The 27578-nt window shown below is 34.0% G+C and overlaps 2 protein-coding genes across 4 annotated transcripts in view; one reads left to right on the top strand and one right to left on the bottom strand.

Annotated features, from left to right (window-relative positions):
* Positions 1-7938, bottom strand: part of LOC118203776 (short transient receptor potential channel 5-like) — a 66127-nt gene extending 58189 nt beyond the window's left edge. For 2 of the 3 annotated variants that reach the window (XM_085807397.1, XM_085807398.1), the window contains exon 1: positions 7640-7937. In XM_085807397.1, coding sequence (XP_085663523.1) covers positions 7640-7702 — 63 coding nt within the window. In that variant the 5' untranslated portion in view covers positions 7703-7937. Of the gene's footprint in view, positions 1-7639 lie in introns of all 3 variants that reach the window. The other variant, XM_085807396.1, reaches the window with a different exon arrangement.
* Positions 7939-13042: 5104 nt separating this feature from the next.
* The window catches only part of LOC118203779 (short transient receptor potential channel 4-like), a 36512-nt gene continuing 21976 nt past the window's right edge, over positions 13043-27578 (top strand). The window contains exons 1-6 of the mRNA XM_085808261.1: positions 13043-13150; positions 13431-13627; positions 13842-14035; positions 17578-17771; positions 19840-20013; positions 25023-25285. Coding sequence (XP_085664387.1) covers positions 13043-13150; positions 13431-13627; positions 13842-14035; positions 17578-17771; positions 19840-20013; positions 25023-25285 — 1130 coding nt within the window. The remainder of the gene's footprint in view (positions 13151-13430; positions 13628-13841; positions 14036-17577; positions 17772-19839; positions 20014-25022; positions 25286-27578) is intronic.

Raw genomic sequence — 27578 nt, 5'->3', positions numbered from 1 at the left:
TAAATTACTCAACATAATGAAATGCGAGTTATGACAGCTTATGTTACGCTTCGCAACTTCGTACCTCGTGAGCAAAGCTGCTGAACCTCAATGCTTGGTTCGCATAGCATTTTGTGTTAAATATATATCTTCTACTTATATTAAATACCACTGCAGATAGAATTCTAAAATCACTCAACTAAGAAAAAAAAATATTTTCTTCGAAAAGTTTGTAGTTCCAAATAATCTCTTAATGTATGACGCTCTTTTAATGTCATGTAACTGGATGTCTTAGTACGAAGCAAAAATTATATAATTTTAAAGACAAATTTAGCAAATAATATTCTCGTCTTGAACTATCGTTGTTTCCTTAATTGAATACGGCACCGCTCATGGAGGATGTTTTAGAGAAACTGGTTCGCATTTAACCAAACATTGGTGAAATCACGCAAACACCGAAGCAGCCAATCCGTTCACGGTATTCATTTTGAAAAGTTACCTGAATCTTGAGCAACTGCATTGGATTACTTGTGTTTAGATTATTGACAAAGCACTTGAGGGCTATCTGCCCAAGCGAGTTAAAGGCCTTCGCGAGGACATTTTAAGGGTTTATTTGATTATGGCAAAGCACACAAGGGCTATCTGTCTAGGGTGAGGGTTGCCTTCGTCGAGGACTTTCTAAAGGAACTGGCTCGTATACACATTATACATGGGGAAACCACACAAACGCCCCTCCAGCCAGCCCGTTCGCCCTCCTGAAGCAAGCACATCTCCCACGTCTACAACAAAGTCATGAATATCACCGTCAAGCTTCTTCCTTTGCTAGGATGTAAGTCTGCCCGGGATATCCCAAAGGAAAGATTAAGGTTGCTTGCGGTTTTTCCCGTAATCATGTAAGCTGCCCCGACATGCTGTAGTGTTTTTGTGATGGATATAAAACGCTTCAGATTCTCCAGAGTAAACTCTTGCGTATCATTTATAACGTTCCATTATTTTCCGCAACATTATTATCCACATGAACTTCAGTATTAAAACTGTAAATTGAGCATTTACGCAAAATTGATTCAATAAAAATATCAATTTTTATGGGTGATGTTTATATTTTTCTCCGTGTATGCTCTTCATTTAAGCTATTCAAGACCTCTAAAAAGCAATCTAATTAACTGTGAATGTAAAGAAACTTGATACTCGTATTACTGCTAAGCTACTGAAACAGGACAATAAATTTTCTATGAGAAATAATTCTGTGACTTGCGTTTTCAAAAGATTTTTGAAACTAAAACAGTTGAAGATGAGGCATGAGTTGACCGCATTCGTTAAATGTATAAACACTGAACTTCTTATAAGCTGTCTTATTTACGGACGCTGAAATTTCTATTTATCTGTGATCCATCCATGCGAGGAATTATTGTAATAAATTAAGCATGAATCTTCTTTATCTAATACTGTCAGAAACTTTTCATCAGCTCTAGTTAGATGTATGATAACAGTGGGATGATTTCCTGCCGTCTGCCGTATCTTTTCTCAAAATTCATTCTTAATAAATCCATAAATCATTTTCTACTCTTCTGTGAAACTCTGTTAAAAGCATTCGTATTCTGTATGCCCTACTTGCTGACCAAGAAAAAAGCATCATTTTTTATATACAGACGAGTAAATGATTCGTCGCTGTTCTTGGTATTTCATCCTTTTCGGGACATCAGAGAATTATCGATACTATAACAAACTGGAATGAGCTAAATTTGTTACCATTGTGTAAAATTGTACGTAAAACTCGGTTTGGGTTTCCAACACATACCAGCATCTTATATGGTTATACCGAATTTCCAAAAGTAATAAGACTCGGAAAAACAGGTACCATTCTTGAAATCGATGTCCGATATAATCCAAGTATATGTTTAAAGTGTCACCAAATAGTGTGATTTATCACCAGAAAGGGGCAAGCGTGACGTGACAACTCACTCATACGATTGCTTCGATATCTGTAACTCCGATTAATCCTTGATAAGCCAGTTTAGTTTCTGTAAAAAAAGATATAAGTCAACTAATATCTCTATGTTTTTCTCTTGTTTTTAGAAGAAAGAAGATTGAACTCATATTTATTTAAGATTTTATATGCTATATCAGTAACTTGTACCTTTTGATTATCTAATTAAATAAGAGCGATGTGTTGTTCTTTTGAACTTCTTTCAAATTGTTCTTTTGAATTCTCCGGAATGACTGGTGCAAGTCGAGATCTTCGCCACCTTTCATGGTCAACGGAAAAGGTACAGAGGTACCAAATATTTTTCTCCTTGACTATTAAAGTGAAGGCAAAGATAGTGAAAATTACATTTTATGGTAGATTTGTAAGATCCGGACAATTCGGAATTTAGAGACGAGCTGAGCTCAGTTTTGATATTATCATCATTATTGTTCAAAAATAAAATACTTAGAGATAGCAAAGTTACAAGAGCTTTATTTTAAAGTTAAAAAATGTCTCAATGTGTAATAACTAACCGAAAACTTTCTTACAGATGAAAATTTTAAACTTTAAAGGGAAAAAAAATCATATAATCCTCAAGTAAATTATTTTTATCATATAAAAAAGCAAAGAAATACTATAACGACGTTTTTTATATTTAAAACAGGGAAACAGCTCGATTTATGTACTGTGGGCTTTTTAAATGACAGTTTGATTAGTTAGCATAGCTTCCTTCAAGTAGGAGAGTTTTTAAGAAAGAGAAAATATATCATGTTATTTAACACTGAAAACATGAAAATATCAATGCAGTTTGGTCATTCAACTCTTAGAAACGAACTCTGTATGAAACTATCAACTTGTTTTCTGAAAAGGCAAAGCACGTGATATCTGCTGAAGTTGGTGGCTTTTTAATTGCTCAAGGCAAATAATGCGAGAGCTACCTACCTAAAGAAGTGAGTTATTTGTGGAGGGTTCTTTTCTTTTACTGAATCTGATTCGTATTCACATTTAGCCATGGAAAACCATGAAAGTACCCACGTACTCAGCCACGTTTTTTGGAATCCGAACTTTCAGCGTTCAGTTTTATCTAGTCGTCTACTGATGGGCTACGAAACTATCAGGGGACAGAAATCTTGTATATGTTGTAGCTGCTGGGCTCAGATATTTGATAGAAAACATACTCCATAAGACGCGAGGAAAGACATAGTCAAAGGTGCATTGTCTTTCCTTTCACCAAGAACCAAATTTAGGACATAACTAGTAGGATTCAGTTAAATTAAATCTTCGGTCACGGTTGCAGTTTATTAGTTTCAGGAATGTGAAACTATAAGCACTGTAAAATCTTTTGTGCGTCTGGTCTGTTTATTAAAATATTTGATTTACAGAATTATAGGATTTTTGTTTGAAGCCCAATGTATTTAATTTTTTATTTGTGCTGTTTATTTTTTAAAGATAGGATATTTAATATGATAAGTATGGTTTTTCCTGGCATGTATCATTGTTCATATTCTAATTATAAGTGCCGCCCAGATGGGAAAACGATTAATGACTCTGACTGCAGTAAAGAAAAACCGGGTTAAATTCTCGGAGAAGACATGGATTTAATTTGTCCATCGCTTTATAGGAGCACTGTAAGGTACAGAGGTGACCCACCTATTAAGTTCCCGCTATAATAAAGTGACCACCGCTTCCGACCTTAGTAATGCCAATGTTTATAAAAGGCTGGAGCCTACAATTGGGAAAGAAATCATGTATATATATATAAATAATTTATTTACTAAAGAAATATTGATTATATATATAAATTCAATATAAATTCAAATGTATCAAAAATGAGGAAATGCGTGTGTGTGATTAAGGCAAAGCCTCGAGGGCTATCTGCCTAAGAGGAGGGATGCCTTCGTGGAGGACTTTCTAAGGGAAACTGGCTCGTATACACGTTACACATGGGGAAAACCACCATGCAGCCAGCCCGTTCGCGGGATTCGAACCTCGGACCGAACAACCAGTGTTCAGCGACTTTACCGCTCGGCCGCTGGTGGGCCCATCAAAATGAGGGAACCCATATTTGTTATTCATGATTTAAATTCAAGTCCCCTTGAAAAGTTTTTTTTTTTTTTTTTTTTTTTTTTTTTTTTTTTTTTATGATTTACATTCAAGTTCCTTTAAAAAACAATTTTCGGAATTAAACTTCCTACTTATAAGTTCCCTCATTTTGATACATTCCACTAAATTTATAATAGGAGCTAATATAATCAATATTTAGTAACTAAATTATTATTATCTTACTTTGCAGCTATTGCGCAAGTATTAGAAAAACTTGTTTTCGAATTCAATGAATTTTAGATCATTCAATATTTGTATATATATATATTATAAGGACATTAACTGTAACGTTCCGCACAGGACTCAGATTTGAATTTCAAGTGCTGCATTTACTAATTAGTCATTGACAAATAGTATAATGCTGATTGATGAATTACGGGGAAAAAAACTCCCAAGCAACGCATATTTATTGCCATGGGTAACTTTAAAACGTTCTACAAATGAAAAGCCCTCTCATAATCCTTAATGCTTATCATATTTTTAATTTCATTGGCAAAAGAACCTCAAGTTGGCTGATGCTATTTATTAACTGACTATAATGCTAGTGAATCCTGGCTAGCAAAGTAATAAAATTATAATTTGTAAAATAAAAGTAATAAAACTAAATTACTATTGTTAAGCAAGGATTCGGTTCCAAACAAGATCCTTTCATGAGAAATATGATCCTGATTTCTGAAGCTACATCATTTGCTTTGTCCAGCTATGTTAGTTCTGTGTTTTTTGTCAGTTACTGCTGTCAAGCAATAGTTTCCTTAGATTGCATTGTTCCAATAATTTATTGGGTTTTATAGCAACAAATCGGCCGCTAGAACTCCTCTATTTTCTTTTGTGTAGATACGCTCGCATGGCTCATTTTTGTACTAATAAAACGTTTTGCCATCTTTAAAATTTATTAACCCGAAAGTGGCCAAGTGGGTAAGACCGTTTAACACTGGTAGTTCTCTCCGGATTCGGATTCCACCAAATGGTGTCTTAAGATGAGATTTTCTAGGTTTACCCTATTTGAAAGCGAGGCATTTTCTCTTAAAAAATGCATCTCTGCTCTAAAAGAGATCGTTCTTGCATGCGTTCCAATAATTAGTAAAACAAACAAAAAGGTGCATTCTTGTTTTTAATTTAATTTTGTGTACTGCTTATAGAAACCTTTTTTATATTGAAAAACATACACACAACATGATTCGAATACTTAAATTTCGAGTAATCTTCTGCTATCGGGACCGGATTAAAGTTTGGTTTGGTTGGTTAATTATGGGAAAGCACTCGAAAGCTATTTGCCTAAGAAAATGATGCCTCCGTGGAGAGGCCCACCAGCGGCCGAGCGGTAAAGTCGCTGAACACTGGTAGTTCGGTCCGAGGTTCGAATCCCGCGAACGGGCTGGCTGCATGGGCGTTTTCGTGGTTTTCCCCATGTGTAACGTGTATGCGAGCCAGTTTCCCTTAGAAAGTCCTCCACGAAGGCATCCCTACCCTTAGGCAGATAGCCCTCGAGGCTTTGTCATAATTACACAAACCAAACCAAACCAGCCTCCGTGGAGGGCTTTCTAAGGAATACTGGCTCGTATGCTCATTACACATAAGGAAAACTACGAAAGCGCCCATGTAGCCAGCCCGTTCGCCAGGTTTCGAACCCTGGACCGAACAACTAGTGTTCATCGACTTTACCGCTCGGCCGTTGGTGGGCTCGGACAGGATTAAGAAATGTATGCATGCATGTGCGTATATGTATGTGTGTATGCATACATATACATACGTAAGTAGACATAGTGGCCAAGCCGAAGTCGGCTGAGAGCCCGCCACTGGTTAAAAAAAAAATTGAAACAAATCACAGCAACCTGAAAGGTTTCAGATTTTAAATTACGTCCGAAAGAGATTTTTTAACGTTTTGTGTTTTACCTTTATTTGTTAAAAATCATGTTCTACGTACTCAAACCATAAAATTTAGTTCAACAGCAATATATTGCAAAATAATTTTTAAATGAGCATATCTTTAGAATTTCAAGCGCTGGAGATAAAAATGTTTTTTTCTCCGTATAGTGTTGCCATTGCTCGCTTTGAAATCGTTTAGTTTGTTAATCAAAAATTCGTTGAAGTGTTACAAAATATGAAATCTATAATAAAACCAAATTCAAATTCAAATAAGGGCTTCCACGTGCCCATATTCTATGGAAGATTATGTTATTCAAATCTTGATGGCTCTAGGTACCAAATCTTGATGGCTCTAGGTTTTATTACAATGCGAGAAACATACCTACTTTCATGCACATTCTTAATTATTTAATTTATTTAAATATAATACAGTGCGATATTTGGTTGCAACAATTTGAAAAATGAAACAACGCTTATCGTGAATCGACGCAAAATGCCAAAACGAAATTTATAGTCCTTCAAGGCAAATTGCCCCTTTGGACTAATAGTGCATGCATTCAAACATACAGGCATGCATTTCTGAATCCGGTCCCGATAAGAGTACCAAATTTCGAAAATTTCATGATTTATTTTTTAGATAAAAAATCAACCTCGACAACAAACGTGTTGATCATCTCTGATATAGAACATTCGAATTAAAAATGATGCATATTTTTTCTTAAAGAAAGTCTTATTTTTTCTTGAACTAACACAGAAACGTAGTTGTAACAACATACAAGTTTACAGCAAAAACATATTGGCGTTAATTTTCAAGAGTAGATGCAAAGAAAAGCTTCATTGATTTCAATAACATTATGCCTGATCAGTGTCACTGAAAGCATTTATTCATTATTCTATTCAGTCCTATCGTGCACTTTTTTTCCTTATTCAAGACCAGCATTCAGATATCCACATTCTCTCGTTCAGGAACATTGCATTATTTTTTGATGAATACGAAATACTGTTCATTACTTTTAACTTCGTGTATCGCTAGAAACAGAAAAGGAGACCTGCTACAGTCATCTCGTAGACAGCCGATTGTATTTAACTAACAACATAAAACGTGAATATTTCAGTTTACATGTGTCATATAAGCATAATATATGCATCTCTTAGAGTAAAATAAAGGCATGCAAAAGGTATGCTTGTTTGTTTTTCTAGTAAGACAAAATGCCTAAATAAAAAGAAAAGCCAGATTTGGGTTGGTTGGTTAAATTATTATGGCAAATCAGTAAGGCCATCTGCATCATTAGGAATGTTTTAGGCTGAAACTTTTTTTCAGAAGGCGAGAATTAATTTATAAGTATTTTTGCTTAATATTCAGGTAAAACCAAAAGAAGGTACAGAATTGAGTAGATATGTTAGGCTTTAAATCAATATAAAATTTAACATTCAACTGCTAAATTGGATGCTGTCAAAACCACGAGTACTGTATTTACCTAAAGATGCTTTTGTTTACATGGACAGTATGTCTCATCATTCATTGAAAATACTAACCTTATTTTATCTTACTATGAAATTTTTAGTACTTTATGGGAATAACCAACTACTAATCTGAATAATAACGAAAAAAGTAATTTTATGAGCGCCCATAGATCCGACAGCACAATAACACACCTATATTTTTCTCTTACAGTTTCACATATTTTTCTCTGTACCAGTTAACGATCAGATATGCAAACTCACCTGAGAGTCCACTTTATCACACACCCGTTTTCGAAGAAAAATAGTTTCGCAGGCATCATCCATATTCAAAACATTATTTTCCCTTTCACTCGCCTGTCGATCACATTTCTATCTACACTTGGCACACTTCAGATACAAGACTGGCATCCAGTGAAAGTCTTCCGAACAGTCAACTGTTGTAATGCGATAGCTGAAAAGAATTCTGAGAGACGCTATCAACATAGTCCGAGAACTGCTTACAATAGAAACGCGCAAAAACACTTTTCGACCGTGCCCCTCGAAAGCAGCTGAGTGTCTATTATTCAACCGGAATTTCAGAACAAGTCGATGATCACATCTGTAAGGTGATGTAACTTCCGGCGCGATGCTTCGAAACAGCAATTGAGTATGGGATAAATGTAGAGTGGCTGGTGATTCTGGGAACCACCCGTAAAGCATCGCGAGGCGATTCTAGTTTTGAAGGCCGATAAAATAATGCGTTGGATGAGAAGTATGGAAATAAGATACTGCTTTCGTTTACTGCGTGTGTAACCTCTATTTCCCCTTTCTTTTCTGTTTCCGAATATAATAACATTTTCAGCATTTAAAGAAAAAGGATATCCTGAATGAACTTTTGCTGTGTTTAATCTGTATAGCTGGGTTAACCAACAATTGTGTTGTTTTATAATTAAGATCATTAGCAATGTAGAGCAATAAATTCTCCCACGCCGCCTAATTAACGTTATACACAACGAGAATTCTTTGCTCTATTCGTGAGGAAAAGAAACAGGTTGTAGATTTCAAACAGCTGCAGAATTAAGCGGCCGTGTGTTTAAGACCGCTGTATACTAGGAGTTTGACCTGAACTTACCAGCGAACAGGCTGACTGCGTGGTTGGTTTTCTTGTTTTTTCCATGTGGAACGTAAACACGAACCAATTTTCCTTGATAATTTGGTGAGTATAATGGCATTCAGCGGGGGGGGGGGGGAGGAGATCCTGCTGGCCTGACTCGTGTTGAAATCCGCAAATAGATTTCTCCAGATGAGACAAGTAATGAAGGGAGAAGAATACAAATGCTCTTTGCATCTGGGTTGATACCGTGGGTGTGCACTGAATATGCGCTATGAGCCCTTAAAATGTTCACAAAATTAAGGTCCATGTGTAGTATCTTAAAAGGAGTAACACCGATTGAATAAAACAGTTATGGAAAGTTTCCTCCAAATTGAGCGTTCGTATTTGGTGCAAGGCGCACTGATTGGTTGGCTAGTTAATACCAGTAGAGTAAGGGAAGTGGACAGCAAATGGGCACAAACTCTTGTCTTCTTCAAGTATTTTTCATCTTAGGGTGCTCGCAAAGTTGGCTGGAATGCACTAAAGTGCTCTGTTAAAGAATGTTTTGTTGAGGCGGGTAATAAAGTCTTTAATCGACTCCAGCCTGAAGTCCGCATGGAGGCTTCTGTTACGTATAAACCAAGGTTCTCCCGTTATAATCTGCAAAACTTCGAATTTTTTAGATCTTTATCAATGGCATTAGCCCAGGCAGGTGAGGCGTACGTCACAAACGGTCAGATGACCGATACGTAAAGTCTCCTCTTTAAATTCAAAGCAAGTTATTCACTTTTTAAGAAAGGGAAAAGTCTGATAAGTCCTCCAGAAAGGCCTCCCTATTCCTAGGCAGATAGCCTTTGTGTGCTTTACCATATTTAGATAACCTAACCTAAACAGTACTGAGTAAATTAAATATATACAGGATAATCGAAAACGCTCTGCAAGCAACGATAAAAGTTAAGACGTGCTATCTGCTGCGTTGAACTGCTAGTAATAAAAAAATACGCAGTAAATGGAAGGGTCACTGAATTGATAAATAATCTTTAAATATTGCACGAGATTCATTACTTTTTTATAATCATTTTATAGCCTAATTAAGAACTCTGCAATCAACCTACATGTATGAAAATTGGTTTTCAAATTTAAGATTGGTTCTATAATAATAAAAATAATTCGGTTTATAACGTGCTGTTAAATTATACAGATAATTGTTAACACTGAAACAATTTTAATAATACATTAAGTATTACTGTATGATTCTAAATTAAAATAATTAACAACCCATAATTTGCCCACAATTTAATAAGTTTTATTACAGTTTTGTACTTTAATAACATACTTTTCGAATAAAATATATACATGCAAAAATATATTACTAAGCTTGAAACATCACCAAATCATATAAGGAAGAAACCAAAAATACTTTAAAATGATCTAGGAATTTATGTACACCGGTTTCTTAGCTTAATGTTTGGACCTCGGCAATAACTTGCAAATTTTTATTCTTCATCAAAATAAATTGTTTATTGGAAAGATATAACAAACTTTGATTTTTCTTACTGGACATATAGGGAAACTTAACTTGTTATTTATATTTCTTAAATACATGAGAATAGCTAGGCAAAACTGAACTTATAGCTTTGAATGAAGCATTTTTCGTAACATCTTGAATTAAAATATTCAATGTCATTGTTAAAATAAAAAAGCTATTAGATCAAATTCTGGTATTGTTCTGTTATCAGGACCGGATTTAGAAATGTGTGTGTATATATGCATGTATGAATGGATGCGTTCATGTATGCATGTAGTATATATGTACGTACGTATGTGTGTATATATACACAATATACATACATACATCCATACGTACGTGCATACATACATGCCATTTTGAATCCGATCCCAAGCCAGTTTCCCTTAGAAAGTCCTCCACGAAAGGCATCCCTCCCTTTAGGCAGATAGCCCTCGTGTGCTTTGCCATAATTAAATACACCACCAAATACACCAACACCAATCCGATCCCGATAACAGAAGAGAACCCAAATTTCTTACAAAAATAATAGTAGTAAACGTACGTGGGAGCAAATACTTCACTAAATTTTTACTCAAATTTTGTCAACTAAACAGACGCATAAAGCTACTTACCTTGAAATATACGGTCTTCATTTGAAATGGTTGTATCAAGACAGCTTCAGACGTATACTATTCTGAATCACGATTACCACTAAAATAACATTTATCTCATAGGACTGGAATAGCATCTTTCCAGAAATGATCTACTTCCGGATGAACCAAATATTCATTTTTGAAGCCTAGTATGCAATAAGTGAATAAAATTAATAGCTACGCAGTGATAAGTGAAAATTGATGTTCTAAATATATCATTTTCAAAATGTATTCAATATCTTTCCACAGCAAAATAAAAAATAAAGAATGTGCATTCGCACTTCAAAATGATAACTTTGACAACTAACTTAAATGCCCACATTTCCTGTCACTAATCGGTATACAAGATGTGTTTTTATACAAATCTGCTGTCTATCAAGTCTGTTATGAAGAAAAATCGCAAAATTATTTTAATATAATAATTTCCTTAGTAAAGTTGGTTAGTGGACTTTCTAGGATTCAGAGCATGAAAGATTATGATGAGCCAAAAATGTGAGAACAGGTGAAGTAATCTGCAATATTTTATCAAAGAACGAGAATTATAAAGCATCAATTATTTTTTCAATAAATCTCTTCAACAGTATTCTTGCTCAGTATCTGGTTTTCATTTTAGCTTTTAAGGCCCACCAGCGGCCGAGCGGTAACGTCGCTGAACACTGGTAGTTCGGTCCGAGGTTCGAATCCCGCGAACGGGCTGGCTGCATGGGTGTTTTCGTGGTTTTCCCCATGTGTAACGTGCATACGAGCCAGTTTCCCTTAGAAAGTCCTCCACGAAGGCATCCCTCCTCTTAGGCAGATAGCCCTCGAGGCTTTGCCATAATCACACACACCACACACCACACCATTTTAGCTTTTAAATACTTCCCACTAAAAGGGAAATGAGATGACGCATACAAATAAAGTTTTCTGCAATTTCGAATTTGCAAATAGCTTAAATTTTAAGAACACAATCTGTTGCATTGGACATTTCCCATAGTTACGTCAGCGAAAGTACTTTTCTTGTACACAAAGCGCTAACTCTGCAACAGCCATTTTTCGTAGTTTTCAAAATTTCTGACCGTTTAAACTCGTTTCTTTTCAAAATTTCTGACCTCATTTCATTTAAATTTTAAATTAATAACAGATCCTTTGACGGACTATACTTTGGCTGTCTTAATATAAACTCTGAAAAATCAAGAGTTAACCAAAAGAAGCTGAGTAGGCAGTATATTACTACGGAACACTGAAGAGTTATAACTCTTTGGAAGGACACTTTCAACAAAAATTGACTCGTTAACGTTATCTATAATAAAAAATATGCGCATGCCGCACACAGCCCGTGCAGCTGTTTGGAAACGAGCTGAATGTAAACCTACCATTGTCAGAGATTTTTTTTCTTTTTTTCCGCGTGCACTAACCATTTTAGGCTTTCGCCACTACTAAGGCCGTAAGTGGTGGTCATTTTATTATGGAGTCACCTAAAAGGGTGCCTAATAGGCGGTAAATATTTTAAATACTAAAAATAATATTTAAATTTTATTTTCACTATTTAAAATTTTTACAGTTCAAAATACTATTTCTATTCATAATACTATTTCTTTTGTATTTTTTAAATAATTTTTATTACAACAGAAATCTAAATAACTTAGATTATTGAACAATAAAATTCTAAATACTGATTTAAAATGCTTCTTAAATTACTGACTAAAATTTATTCCAATAATTCATCGTTTTAATTAAATATCTGTTCCTTGGACATGATATACAAAAACCTTTTCTAATAATAAATAATTGACTTTAGCAGTTTTAGCTCGCATTCGGCTTTTTAAATTACTCATATATATATATATATATATATATATATGTGCAGATGAGAAATTGGGATATATATATATATATATGATGTAAGGCAAATAATTCACATTATTCGAATAAATTTTGCAATATAAAAGGTGTCAGTTATCATTATTATAAATCAATCTGAATACCTTTTAAAGTAGCTGTACTAAACGAACGCTTTGCACAGATAATGATTTATCCACGACGAATGAAATAAGAAGTTTTCTTGAAATATGCCGGAGAGTTGCTCTGCGCTTCCTTTATTTTAGCATCCAAAGTTTCTAAAGCAATACAGAAAAACCATGAATTAGGAAATGCTGTAAAAGGTTATTCTTTGGGAAATTATAGATAAGCAAAACAATTGGATCACAGAATGCTTTCATCCGGCCACTTTTATTCTTAATATCAACCGAGTGTTACCGTCGTTATTTTAATCCATGTGTAATGTATTCTTATCTTCCAAGCACTTAGCCCTGTCAATAAAAATCTGATACATTGCATCATTCACAAAACGAAGAAAAAAATCAACAGTCTACGGAAAATCATTCCTTTCCAATAAGTAGTATACATCAGATCTAATGAGCAGGCATAACTCGAGTAGATACCCTAAAATGCATCCCAGAGTGAGTTTCGTCGATGAAATTTTAGGCCATGCAGAAAAGAAATTTCTTAAACTGGTCGAAAATGAGAACGTGGAAGGTTTGAAACTAATACTAAAGGTAAGTCAATCGATAAATAGACTTTAAGGATTGAAATATGAAACCGACATGGGATTAAAAATAATTTCTGAAATTTTTTTCCGAATGCTTATCAATTTCAGCCTAATTAAGGTTAGTTTAGGTTTTCTTGCCGTATTTCTCTTTCCTTGATTTTAAAACTAGAATTATAATATTTCCTATAATTAGAATAAGGATTATTTAAATAAAAACCTACAGATTCCCGCTTAGTTATTTGTTTTGTCAAAAATTAAAGTTTATATTCAATTACCTTTTCTTTCAGAGCAAGAAACAGATCAACTTTGATTGTTGCGATTATAAAGGACAGCGTGCCTTAGATATAGCAATTAAGAAAAGGAATATTGTTCTAATAGAGTTTTTGCTTCAAGAACTTCAAATTAGTGTTCTTCACTACTATTGCGCTTTGCTGAGTGCTGTACTTGAAAATGATATTTATATTTTGGAAATGCTGCTTAACAGGTGATATTGATTTCGCATTGAATAAACTAAACCATATTAAATTCCATTTTTTTTAATTTGAATTTAAGACCTTTTATTTAAAAATCTAAGACTTCCTTCATAATCATTCTCTAATGGATAATTTCTGCAGTATTTTATGTCGTGATATCTTGTTATTTCTATAAGTTTGCTAAATTTAACCGTGAATTGCATGTTTTGCACTTATTTCTTAAAGGATTGCCAAAACGAATCTAGAAAGCAGACTGAAGGGTTTAGTTGGAGGTGGAGCTGAATGCATTCGATGCCTTCCAGAAGTTGCCGCTTCTAATCTAACGCCTCTAATGACAGCAGCTTTAGAAGGGAATATAGAAATTACAAAAATGTTCTTGGAAAGAGGTTATAAAATGAAGAAACCACACTCACCTAAGTGTAATTATTGCCTAAAATAATCTTATAAAAATTATTACAATCTTCTCAATTAACAATTATTATCATAAACTTAACATATTTTTACTCAGAGATTATGATGTTTAAAAACCTTTAAATTTATAAGGGCTTGTAACTTTCAGATATATTTTTATTTGTATATACGAATACTACTTATTTACTACTAGGACTACTCTACCTTCTACTACTTCTAGTACTCTCTTTTTTTATGCTTTTACTGAGCGCCGCCTGAGATAACCACTGACCTGACTTTGTTGTAAAAGTCTTACAGTGTTAATAGTCATCCTGGCAGACGGGAATATTTCCTCCGTGTAAAAATATAAATATAAATATTACATGGGCATACAAGAGCAGTTTATGCTTTTACTTATGCTTTTACTAGGAGTACTTCTTAATTCAGTTACAAAGAACTTAGAAATATAAAAGGAAAGGAAGAGAATGCTTTAATATATGCAAAAATTAGATGCCACGAATAAAATTTCTCCCATCGGTTGTCTTTCCATTTAAAACATTTGCCCATAACACCGCAGTTGCTGTATGTTTCTGGCATAATACTTGTCACTTGGCCTGTAAGCCAGCTCATCACAGATCAAACGAATCATCAGTTGCTAAAGTTTCTTATTCAACGATTCTGGTTATAGACATCTGTTTGTCTTTTTGAAACTTACGATATAAATCACTCACCAAATTATCACATGTATCACATGCATTTCGGTCTTCACCTTAAGGAAACTAAATAATTGAGTGAATCTTTCAGTTGGTGGGAATATCATTTTAGACATTTTTACACATACGCTACAAAAACAAGACTAGGTGAAGTGAAGAACTGCTACGACAAATGTTATGATTTTCGTATATATCAAAATTTTTTCTTCATTCTCATTTTTATTTCCAAGTTCTGTGGAACTTAATTAAAGAAATAGACGTTATGTTTAAATTAAATATAATGTCCTTGGCTCCTCACCTTCCAAAAATTAATTGAATACAACAATATCTATTTATGTGAAATCTTGAAATTTGAACACAATTTCAGTTAAGAAAATGTTTTGAACTTTACGGGAAAGAAATTCTAAACTCCCTTACTAATCTTCTGATTACTTAAAACTGCTAACTAACGTTTTTCTCCGAAAGGCAGGAAATAAAAAGAAATACAGTTAGACATTACAAAAAAAAAAAAAAGAAGGAAGACAGAAACTCCTCAACTGTTATAACTCTATTACTAGCTGTGGCACAAGCCGATAATTCTCTTAGTGATAATTCTATTACAATTGTTTATAGTGCTGACGCTTTTGTTCACAGCGCTATTCCCTTAAGAGTTCTTATTGTGTAACATTCTTAAGAGCAATGATACTTGACCCTCGGGTAGTTGCTCAAGAGGTTGGTTTCTCTATTGGCCGTCACATATATATATATATATATATATATAAAGGGAAAGACTTCCTGGTTTATTTCGCTTGCCCATAAAACTAATCAATAAAATGAAAACGTCTCAACTTCTATCCTGACTCAGCAAACCCCTCAGCGGATTCCTAATTCTAGGATTCCTCATTTTTTATAAGCAAATATTTTATATATGAGACATCTTACACTTTTCCTTTAATTCCTTTTAACGGAAGCTCCTTCAGCTTCTGTAATATATTTTTGGAGTAGCGTACATTACATTTGACCATCATTTCCTAATTTTAACGTCGTATTCTAAATTTTAAACAAAAGAAAAGAAATTATATCTGATTGTTTGAAGAGCAATAAAAAATTTCAAAGTGATAATTCAGTGAGTGAAATTAAGACCTGATACTATATCTCATAACCCAATATTAAATAACATCTAATATTATATCTCATAATCAGTATTTATTCACTTACTATTAAGTATAGGTTAGTCATATGTCTCTCGAAGCAAAATATATAAAACCAGGAATAAAAAAGTTGCAAAGCTTTATAAAACTAATATGCCGTTAAACTGGTTTTCGGTTCAGAGTAAAGAAAATTTTCTGGTAATTATAAAAACTGAATTTAAGTTAGCTAGATGAATAAGTGTATTTATAGTACATAAATAATAAGCGAAAGTTCCAACGGTTTTTATATAAAAGTAGTGATATTTTTTGCCTTAAACTTAATTTTAAAATATGAGATTGTGGAATCTGCAAGGAGTGGAAGAAACTGCGGTAAAGTTTCTGCACGAATACAGTATTTTGCCGCAAAAAGCGCTAAAGGGAATATTGACGAGATGCGCTTTTGTAGATAAGTTGTGCGGAATGCCGAGTCTGTGCAATTGTGTTATGTTTTTTAAGCAAAAATAGATCACTGTGTATATGGGAAGAAGAACAGCCAAAACTAATCATAGAAAAATTTCATAAAATGCCAATATAATCCTTACTTAATAAAATTATGCATTTTAAATTGCTAAATTGCATTTTCTTTTGATATATTGATAATGTTTGCCGACTTTCGGTTAATAGTGATAGTTCATGAAACCTCTTAAAAAAGTTACGAAAATCGCCAACTTGCATCTGATTAAGTAACTTTTACGTATTCTTCTGTAAAAAATCGTCAGATTGCTCCAAGATAATTGCGTTAATACGTACGTACCAAGAATAACTTTGATAAAGCACTTCACGAGCGCTCTGTCTAAAAGCGCATTTCAAATAAGTGTTCATACAGAAATATGTGATTATAGACCGTAGTTTACAATTTTTTAAACTTTTGCATAGGCTCAAAGACCTTCTACAGATATCTTATATTATAAGTTTATAGTGCTTAAAAGATTAATAACATTTAGATCAAAATATTATAAAAATTATAATAAAAAGTTGTCTATTAGAACACATTTCCATTACGAGATGGATATAAAACGTTATCAACAGTTCTGAAAATTTCAGCAAAAATTCGGATCATTTATAGTCACTCAATTTATACTGAAAATACAATTTGTTTTTCCCTTAAAGTAATATAGTATGTGCATGTAATAATTTGGAATGTTGTATGCAAATGTTGATGGCGCAAAGAAGAAATTTGCAGTCATGGCCGATTTAAACATTTTTTATTCCAGTTGACACAGATTTTTGTAAACCAAGGGAAGCAAAAACCACCTGTTCTAAGACGTTTACATTTTTTGAAAACGATGGAAAACTATGACTAACTATCAAGAAAAGCAGAAAGCGAATACAGTTGGTTTACGATGAAACCCCCTTTACAGTGATTTGGTTCCGATTTACTTTTGGCAGGATAATTAATAACCCTCTAAAATTATTATTAACTGAAGGCATTATGTAAGAATCATATAACACATATGAATTTTGAAATTATGCAATTTAGAGCGATTTATCATAAGAAGTTACTATTTTTAGAACAGAAAGAGGAAATATCCAATTAAGGTAGAGGGTTAAAGTAACTATTGCAATTTAAAATTGGTATTTTTATTTACATATTTTTTATCTTACATGTATAGATTGCTAGTCAAAGAGAGGTAATTACAAAACTATGTTATTATAGGCAGCTGCGAAATTTTCCCTTCTACATTGCAGGTTGTTGTGATGTTTGTTGTAAAAATCGAGCAAGCACTGGAGAAACTCTAACTGAATCAATGAGCCGTATGAATGCCTACCGTACGTTAGCAAGCCCTACGTACCTAATATTAACATCCCGAGATCCAGTATTAGCAGCTTTCCAATTAAGTTACGAACTGGAGCATTTATCTTGTGATCTTCCAGAAAACCAGGTACAGAAAATTTAGCAATAATTAAAAAGTCATTGCTTTGTTAAATAAAGCTATAATTTATATTATTTGTATCTCTATTAAAGTAAAAATATCATAGACCGCATTAAGAATTTATAAGACATTTTCTCCCTCCTTTCCGCATGCCTTCGTGGTGTAAGTGCAAGCATGCTGGACGCGTATCCTGGAAGTCTAGCGTTCGAATTCTGGCCAGGACATTATGGATTTCTTCAATTTCCAAAGTTCGAAAATTATAAAAATACTCTACAATTGGCGCCCGAACTGAAAGGTGGTGAACGATTATTTGTCACCACCAGGATTTGGCGACTAGATACCCTAACCCCAGTCGCTTTTTAAAAGGAGAAGTTTATAAGGTATTTTCCCCCTCCTTTCCGCATGCTTTCGTTATGTAACTGAAGCATACTCGACGCATATTCGGGAGGCCCGAAATTCGAATCCAGGTTAGAACATTGCATATTTCCACGCTCCTGCATCGAGATAACCTAATGTGTCTATAAATCCAATGTGTTACTGAATTAAAATATATTTTTCTCAAAGAGTTTTAAAAAAGTATGTTTCATATAAATTATATATGCACTTCACATTTTTTAACTGTAATTTTTTTAAGCATATGCATTTTAAAATTTTAAGTGTATTTTTTTTTTAAGATTCCATTACCGCAGATAAATTTTCAGCTTTTAGAGACTCAGTTATAAGATAGTCTTTGAACCTCTAATCATAAAACTTTAAAAGTAACAAAATATTCACAGGAAGAATATTAAAAAATAAATGTATTGAAACTTGAATTTGGAAATTATTGTTTTTAGTTATATAGAGAAAAATCATCACATAGAAAGAGAAATCTATATCACTCTCTTCCATTCCCAAAAGCAGGATTGAAGATGAATTAAAATAGACAGCTAGATAGATAAAATCTCTATCTAGGGGCAGAAGAAAAAAATAAATATTGCGGAAAAGGGTTACACTTTGTCAATAACTAACTAATTATAAATAATGAGCATTTATTATTTTCAACATGAGTACACTGCATTAAAAAATTCCATATATTTGTTGTGTTTTGCTTCTTGTCTGAATTTGTCTGAAATCAAATGCTACTGTTAACAGACTTAAAATGTTTCCAAAATCCGAAAGTTTCCACTCTTAAAAATACTTTAATTCTCCATATAAAGCTTGGTGATAAAAGTCTTGGTAAAGTCCCAATACCTTTTAAAAAAAGAAAAAATTATTTCTTTTGTAGCGAGTTGACACAAGCAAGGGGATAGCGTATTTAATTTATTTAACATTCTAAATCTAGGCTGTACGCAAATAATTTATAACATTATTAGGACTTCTTTCCTCATCAAAATGAAGAGGGAAGGTGATGCAGAAAGTCTTCTAAAGCTTCTGTTCGTTACTCGGACGTTAAAGTTCTCAAGGAGTTCTTTTCCTTTTGAAGCTGGGCAGTTTCCAGTTTTTCTCGGGAACGAAACAACGTTTCTTCTTCCGACCACCATGAAGGAATCACAGAGTTAAGAATGGTACGTGATTACAGGTCACGTTCAGCTTACGTTACACTTTCATCATTTCTTTGTAGACTGAAACCGAAAACTTAACCTGAACCTCTGAAAAAGTATTAAACGAATACATAAGGAATAAACTATTAAAAAATAACATAAATAAAATTATTATAATCTGCAATGAAATAACATTGGGAAATAACGCTAATAATGCTGATATCAAGCTGGGGCCACATGCAAAACATTATTGCTAGGCTTATATCCCAGAAAGAAGGTAATACAAATAATTCATACATACTTCCATTCAAAATTTTTTATCAAAGTATCCATACATGAAATGTTGCACAGGGAACGCAAATTATAAACGGTTGATCGAAGCTCCAATGGCACACGAACACGACTAACCTTCGGATCAAACTAATTGCGAGAAAAAAAGCATATATTAGTGTCCCATTTCTTTCTCGCTTTCTTCTCAAAGCCCCAACTCGTAAAAGAAATCAAAATAACTGATATTTAAAAGTTTATCAGTGAATGTGACTTCTTTTTTTTTCCAGAAAGAGTACAAGGATCTGAGTCGACAGTGTTCAAATTTTGCTTCAGATCTGCTTGACGAATGCCGAACCACAGATGAGGTCAAAACTTTGCTTAGTCGAAAATTTGGTTGCCTGGATTGCCGACCTCTGAGACTGAATCGGTTGTTAACAGCCGTCGACTTCAGACAAAAAGAAGTAAGATAGTGTTAGATCTTGCAATATGAAACTTCACTTACATAACATATAGAAAGTACTTTTCTCTAAAAAATGCACAAATGGTTCTAGTATCGTTTGTTCGGTTGTTTGACCTGGCTGTGACAAAGTACACGAGAATTACCTGCGTAAAAGAAAGGATGCCTTTGTAAAAGAACTTCCTAGGGAAGCTAGCTCATATTTACGTTAATCGAAGACTCGATTGAGTTTAATATATTACCTTACTGCCAGAGATGAAAGATTACAAGGAAGTTTCTATTCAAGTGTAAGAAAGCCTCCTGTGCATGTAACACTTGCTGTTTATTTGTTTTAAGAAATAATTTGGTGCATAGCAATTAACGTTTTAAATAAAAGACTTATTTCTTTAGTGTTTGACAAACTTGCCTTTTCACTCACCAACAGTCAAGTGGATAAGAACGCTGAACACTGCAAACGGGCTGTCTGCATGCAGTTTCCATGTTTTTCCACTTATATAACTCGAATACAAGCTAGTTTTCATTAGAAATTGCAAGCCCCAGCAGTGGCCAAGTGCTTAAGATCGTTGAATATTTATAGTTCGACCACGTTTGGGTTCGATCCCAGGCGAACGGGATGACTACATATTCGGTGCTCGTGGTTTTTACCATATGTAACATGAAACCACACGTTTCCTATATGTAACATAAGCTAGTTTTCCTCAGAAAGTCCTCCACGAAAGGCATCCCTCATCTGAGACAGATAGCCCTCGTGGTTTTACTAAATTCAAGTAATCTAACCATTAGAAAATTCTTTCTGTGCACTTTTCTTTTCCACCTTGCTTTAACAGGTGGCTCACTCGTGATTTGCCAGTTATTATCCAATTAACTAGTTAGCCGCATGCCTAGGCAAGACGCGACGACCATAACGATTTTTAGTTTTCTAAAACTTAAGTCTTTGTTATTATTTTGTTGTTGAAACGCATTTAAAGCCATTACGACTGTTTCTCAAGTCAGTAGATTTTATTTTGAGACCAGACTTTATATTTGAAACTATCATTAAAATACGTACCTTCTCCAAATTTTCCTTTCTTGCCTTTATCTCCATGTAAAAGTAATGATTGGTTTGTTTCTCTTAATCAGGGATAATAGTATTTATTTTGCCTTGAAAAATATTAATTTCATGAAAGTCTTGGGAATTTTTAATCAAAAAATAAGAATATTTCCCTCTGGTAAGAAAAAAATTATCAGTTTCAGTCCCAAACTTATTTACATGTGTTTTTCTTAAAGCAGGTGATTAACCGGCTTCCCTTAGCAGCTCCTCGTACAAAATTTTAATTACATTGGAGCCGTCTAACTAGTGACACTGACTGCCGTACCAAAGGGCCCGGGTTCGAGTCCCGGAGGAGGCATTGATGTTGGTAAATGTATGGTGCCTGTGCGGCATGTGGGCACTCTAACTATGCAGCGAGCTTAAAATCCTCTCGACAGGCTGATGGTAGGGAGAGTTTCGGGAGGACGGGTGGGGCACCCTCGGACCTCCCCCCCCCCTCGGTGTACTCAAGGCTCTTGCCAATAACAGACGCATTTGATTCCTTGCCACGATGAGTGTCGTGGTTGTATGCTGACCTTTGTCAGACAAGTGAGACTGGTAACAATAACTACATTAAAGGATATTGTACGTTCAAACTGAGTTGTTGCCAATAAATTCTTTTGGATTATTTTATTTTATTTTAAATTCCTCTCCCCCATCAAAATCGTCCTAAAATTGTGTAGAAGGCTGTCCGTTTAGGAATGAATCCTTTGCAGAAGATTTTCTAAGAGAAATTTGCTCCCATTGCTCGCGAACAAAACTATAAAGCTAATCCATTTGCCGGAAACTCAACCCGGAACATCTACCACTGCTCGGTGATCTTCTTTCACTTGACCGGTTTCCTCCACGAAAACATTCACCTCCATACACTCACAGCCCTACCATTCAATAGGAATTAGGCCAAGTTGTTTTCATAAAGCCCTCTATGAAAGCATTCCTCTTAATTTACGCAGCTTTCGCATTCTTTGCCGTAATCAACCAACTAACCGAAATCTGACGCCTTAGTAACTACCATCGCTAATCACCGTACCATGGCCTGCTGCTCACCCTTCTAACCATCAATTTTGAAGTTAAATACAGTTTTTATTAATTAGTTTCGATGAGTGGCAGTTAATGAGAAATATTGGTTTATTATTAGATTATGGCAAAGCATTCGAGGGCTATCTACATAAAGGGAAGGCTGTCTTCCTGGAGGACTTTCTAAGAGAAACTGGCTCGTGCTACATATGCTACATATGGGGGAAACCACGAAAACACCCATGCAGCCAGCCCGCTCGCGGGATTCGAGCCTCGGACCGAACTGTAAGTGCTCAACGACTTTACCGCTCGGCCGCTGATGGGCCCTTAATAAGAAATAGAAGTGAAACGCAAAAGAGGGGCCATTGCAGTGACTGTTACAATTTCTAAGCACCTCACCTTCCAAACCTGGGCCAATTTAAAATATTTAAGGCTTTGTTCCAATGCAACTCTTCCCAGTTTAATAAAACAATCTTCTTTTTTAGTCTCACTGACAGTAATTCCCCTTTTCGCCTTCCCTTACAGCATATGACAGGCTGAAAATTTAAAGAGGAAACACAGTAAAATCTTTGCTGGAACTTCATTTCCTCGGAAAGGTGGAAAAAATAATCCATGCGCATACTCTAGTCTCGATTTCTTAACAGGGAAACATTTTTTCCATGAAAGCCATCTCTTATCTCTACGTACTCCGGCCTTCTTCGCATGCCTTCGTGGTGTAGTGGTCAACACGCTCGACGCGAATTCAAGAGGTCCGTGGTTGGAGTCCCGGTGACGGCATTGCTCATTTTTCATCTCTTGTGCTTCAAAAATACCTAACATCTCTACAAAGCTTTAGCTTTTGCAATGGATAACAGATTAGTCTGTTTAGATGAACGAAATAAAAATACGAGCAAATAATTTTAATTTTGTCTTCAGAGTAATAAGGTATTTTTCCCTCCTTTCCGCATGCTTTCGTGGTGTAACGGTAGCACACTCGGCGCGTATTCGAGAGATCCAGGGTTCGAGTCCTAGCGAGGGCATTGCTTGTTTTTCACGTCTCCTGCATCAATCGTAATGACTCTGCCGATGTACTGCTGTGATTGTGCATAGACGCACTAATGATCCTTTCATCTTTGCCTCCGCTTACAACCCTCCTTTCAAGCAGAGATTTAGATATCCTCAGCAACAGAATCAACTACCACTTGTGGCGATGTAATTAAGTAACACTAGAATTCAAATTTAAAACGTGGACTAGTAGTCAGGGACTACACAAATAATTTTAACTATAAGTTAACTCAGAACTTGTCATTGGCGTAAAAATTTAAAGGAAGGCAGCTATAACCCAAAGCCAAGTAATTATAATCATCTCAGAGCCGGCAAAACTAAGTAACGTGGCCTCGAGAGGCAGTAACGTGCAGTCTTACAATCCAAAAACCTCAGTTTAAATACTCTCTAACCTCTTATCCATTTCTGGTGAGGAAACGGAAAGGAGAAGTTCTAGTAAAGGCTGAAATTATAAATAATTGGTTAATGCCAAATAATAGTAACTACATGGCTTAAAAAAAAATTGAAAACCAGATTTGCAGTAATTTACAATTTTTGCTCAAGTTTTATGTTCTTAATTCCTCTAACTATAAAAGTTTACCTGTCTTTGTAATCCATGAAATACTGTTAGTTTTACCTAGGTTCTATTCATGGAGGGTGAACGGGCTATTGCTTTGGAGATTCCATGATTTTCCTCCTGTGTAATACAAACAGGGGCTAATCCCTCGGAAAACTTTAAGAAAGCGTCCATTCCATATGCAGATAGTCTGCAACAATGTATTTTGACAAAATCTAATAACCCAACTCGATCCTCATCATGAGATGCGTAGGAATTCGTTTTGTATTTTAATCGCACGTTCTGCATCTAAACCTAGACCTACATTTCAGTTCAAGTTAGAGGTTTTTCGTATCCTATCGTAATCACATAAAGTACACAAATATTATCTATTGTTAATAATTTGTACAAAATAACACCTGGTTACAAAAATTGTGCCGTAACAAGAATTATAACTTCAGTAATAGAATGTAAAGCATCTCTTCGATATAACGCGTTTTATTCTTTATCCATTACCTTCTATGCTTATAACCTTTGCTTTTCCTTTAGTTAACTGCTTGTGCATTTTAGCTGACAAATCTTCTATTTTGAACTCGCATGTGTATTATTAGCCTAAAGAGCATTAGCCCAAAAAGGCCGCATTTTACGAATTTGAAAACCGCATTTTGCGTCGATTCGCTCTTCAAACTGTTGCCACCAAATATTATCGCCATGTATTATATTTAAAGAAACTAAATAATGTAGAATTTGAATGAATGTTTCTCGCATTGTGAAGGAACAGCGGTACCTAGAGCCATCAAATTTTGAATAACATAGCCCTCCAACCGAACATGGGAAGAACTTGGAAGCCCGAATTCTGCATTTCGAATATGTTTTATTATCTATTTAAAATTTGGTAAAACTTTAACGAATTTTGTTTAACAAACTCAACGATTTCAAAGCGAGAAATGGCAACATTGTACGGGAAAAAACGCTTATCTCCAGCGCGCGAGACTGTGTATCGGAAATTCGAAAGATATGCTGTTTTTAAATATTTTGTGATATTGCTGTTAAATTGGATTTTATGTGTTTTAAGTGCAAAGAACATGATATTTAATCAATAATGGTAACACACAAAATGTAAAAAAAAAAAAAAAAAAAAAAAAAACTTTTGGTCGTAATGTAAAATCTGAAAGCCTTCAGATTTTGTTTTTCAAGCTTTTACTCGAAACTTTCTAAGCTTTTCAATTAAGTGGGAACATGATCTATAAAATGATTATTTTTGTAATGTAAAATAGCATTTTCTTCCGCGTTTAGGATCTTAAAATGCTTTTAGTCATAATTTTATATCACTTTTCTATAATTTCAGTTTGTAACTCATCCAAATTGCCAGCAAGTGCTGAGATCCATTTGGGTGGAGGGTCTTCCATGGTACTGTTGGACAACTAGAGGTCGAATAGTTCATGTTGTAAAGCAATCACTTCTGATGCCTGTGATCTGTATAGCTTACGTATTTGCTCCAAACGTTAAAACGATCAAAGCACTGGATATTCCAATCAACAGATTTATATACTTCACAGTTTCCTATTGTTTATTTTTATTGTTTCTTTTAATGACCTTATTATGTGATAGGTAAGTTGCAATAATACTTGAAATTATATACATATTTTATATTTTTAACTAATACCCATTAATATTTTCATAGTACCCACAGATTTTTTATATTTTTTGTCTTTAATAGTACATTTACTATGTTTACACTTGACTACTGCGTTTTTAGATTTTAAAATTAATGTCTTTACGTACAACAAATGTCATCCGGATGTTATGCGTTCAAGTGTTTCTTAAATGTTTTGTAAAATAAATATGTAGGTTATATCTGGAAATTTTCAGTTAAATTCTAATCCAGATAATGTAAATTAATTTCACGTTTGAGAAAGTTTAGGATATACACACAGAAAGGATGCTTATGTAAGAATAATTTGTATACAACCTCTGCCATTTAATATAATCTTTTTCATTCTAATCCTGTTGGGGAATATTAACCAGCTGATTACAAAAAGCGGAAATCACATTCAAATTTTAATAGTAATATAAATTAAGTTTCAAATTACATATATTAAAAAATAGATATTTATTTCCTCAAAATTTAATAAACTAAAATAAAAGGCATTCATTCCAGTCAATGAGACTTAATAAACTCTCTCAATACGTAATTAACATTTTAAGAGCAGGAAAAATCATCTCTGCTGAACATCAGTATCCCACTCAAAGTATCAAAGTTAACATATTTTGTTAACAGTATTTCGACGAAATCTCCAATGATTAAAATTCTGAATAACTTTTGGCATTTTATCACTTCAATTCTACACTCTTTCAAAGAATAAGACATGTATTTTGTGATTCGGAGCCTAATGGCATGCCAACATCGTCTTCTTAAAAATCTGTACCATCTTGAACGTTATCAGGCATTCGTCAGGCATTTCTTTTTTCCTTTAATCATATCTATAATCTCTATAACAATTTTGTTCGTACATTTTAATCTATTTTCGTATAAGACCAAACATAAATTAACAACATAAATTTCGAGTGAAAGCCTTCGGAAAAAAATCTAATATAACTTGTGACTTGATCATTACAAACGGCGTTAGTGATTATTATAAAGCGGTACAATCTCAGTAATTTAGCAGTTATCTGATGCGTCTATTCTTGGGAAACTGATTGTAATGAACAGCTGATTATATTAACCAGTGATGTCTTATTAAGCTTTGAACTATCAAGATTAAACAATGATTATATAACAGAATTGAGTATATATATCACGTAAGTTAGAATATTAAAGTTAATCAGTTGTTTAGCTTGGATATTAAAAGTTGTATTTAGATTGTATTATTACTGTATCTGAAAAAACAGAAACGAAATTTTACAAAAGAAAAAATTCTGAATTCAACAGATATTTAACTGACTTTAGCAGCATATTATTTCGCGATTTTAAAAAGTAGAATGACTTTTACCAATGAAAATTAAGACAGTTTTCTTCGCTTTCTGCTCATGATGTTTACTATCAAAATCATGCATAAAAGGTGAGGTATAGGAAACTCAAAAGTTAATTTTTCTAACATTGTTAAAAATTCTAGTCATTTAATTTTGTTTTTGAAGGTATGAATATTTATTATCTTATAAAAGATAATATATACATAAAGTTAAAAATAATTAATATGGAACCTGGAAATACTTCAACTAAGTTATTCTTGTAGTTAGCCTTCACGTGAACTGCTATAACCCAGGGTTTCTTAAACTGTGGGTCGCGACTCCTAAGAGGTTCGCGGGATATGCAGCAGGGGGTCGCCAAAAAGTTTAGCAGTTTTGATATTTCTTTAACTTATTATAATAATTTTACTATTACCAAATATTTTTACACAATGTATCTTAAAATAGATAAAAATAAGACAATACAGACAAAGAAAAAAAAACGAAAAACGTTTAGACACATTCTTTTTATAATATAAACGTTCATTTTCCTAATGAGTTAGTATATTTAGTTTCTTAATGAGTTTTTCCTAATGAGTAATTAGTTTTCCTAATAAGTTAATGACCTAAAACTGTAATAGTATATTACAGTACAAGTAAACAAATTGACAGTTTCACTCACGCGTGTGTCGGATTTGCGCAATACTTAATGGGGTCCCACAAAATTTTTGCAAATATTATGGGATCTTGGGGATCGTGAAAAAATCTCAGTGATAAAAAGAGATCGCGACCGAAAAAATTTAAGAAACCCTGTTCCATAACCTAAATAATTCAGTCCAAGCTAAATTACACATTTAAATCCTAAACTAGTGATGCAAATTTATAGTATTATGACTAAAAGTGAATTAAAACTAAGTGCTTCGACACCACATTCTATTCAAGCGAACAGTTAAAC

Source organism: Stegodyphus dumicola, chromosome X1 (genome assembly GCF_044657685.1).
Source record: "Stegodyphus dumicola isolate Sdum_Otavi_A_Nest chromosome X1, ASM4465768v1".
Lineage (NCBI taxonomy): Eukaryota > Metazoa > Arthropoda > Arachnida > Araneae > Eresidae > Stegodyphus > Stegodyphus dumicola.
The sequence above is the reverse complement of the archived record's forward strand: the minus strand, read 5'-3'. Positions and strand labels throughout refer to the sequence as shown.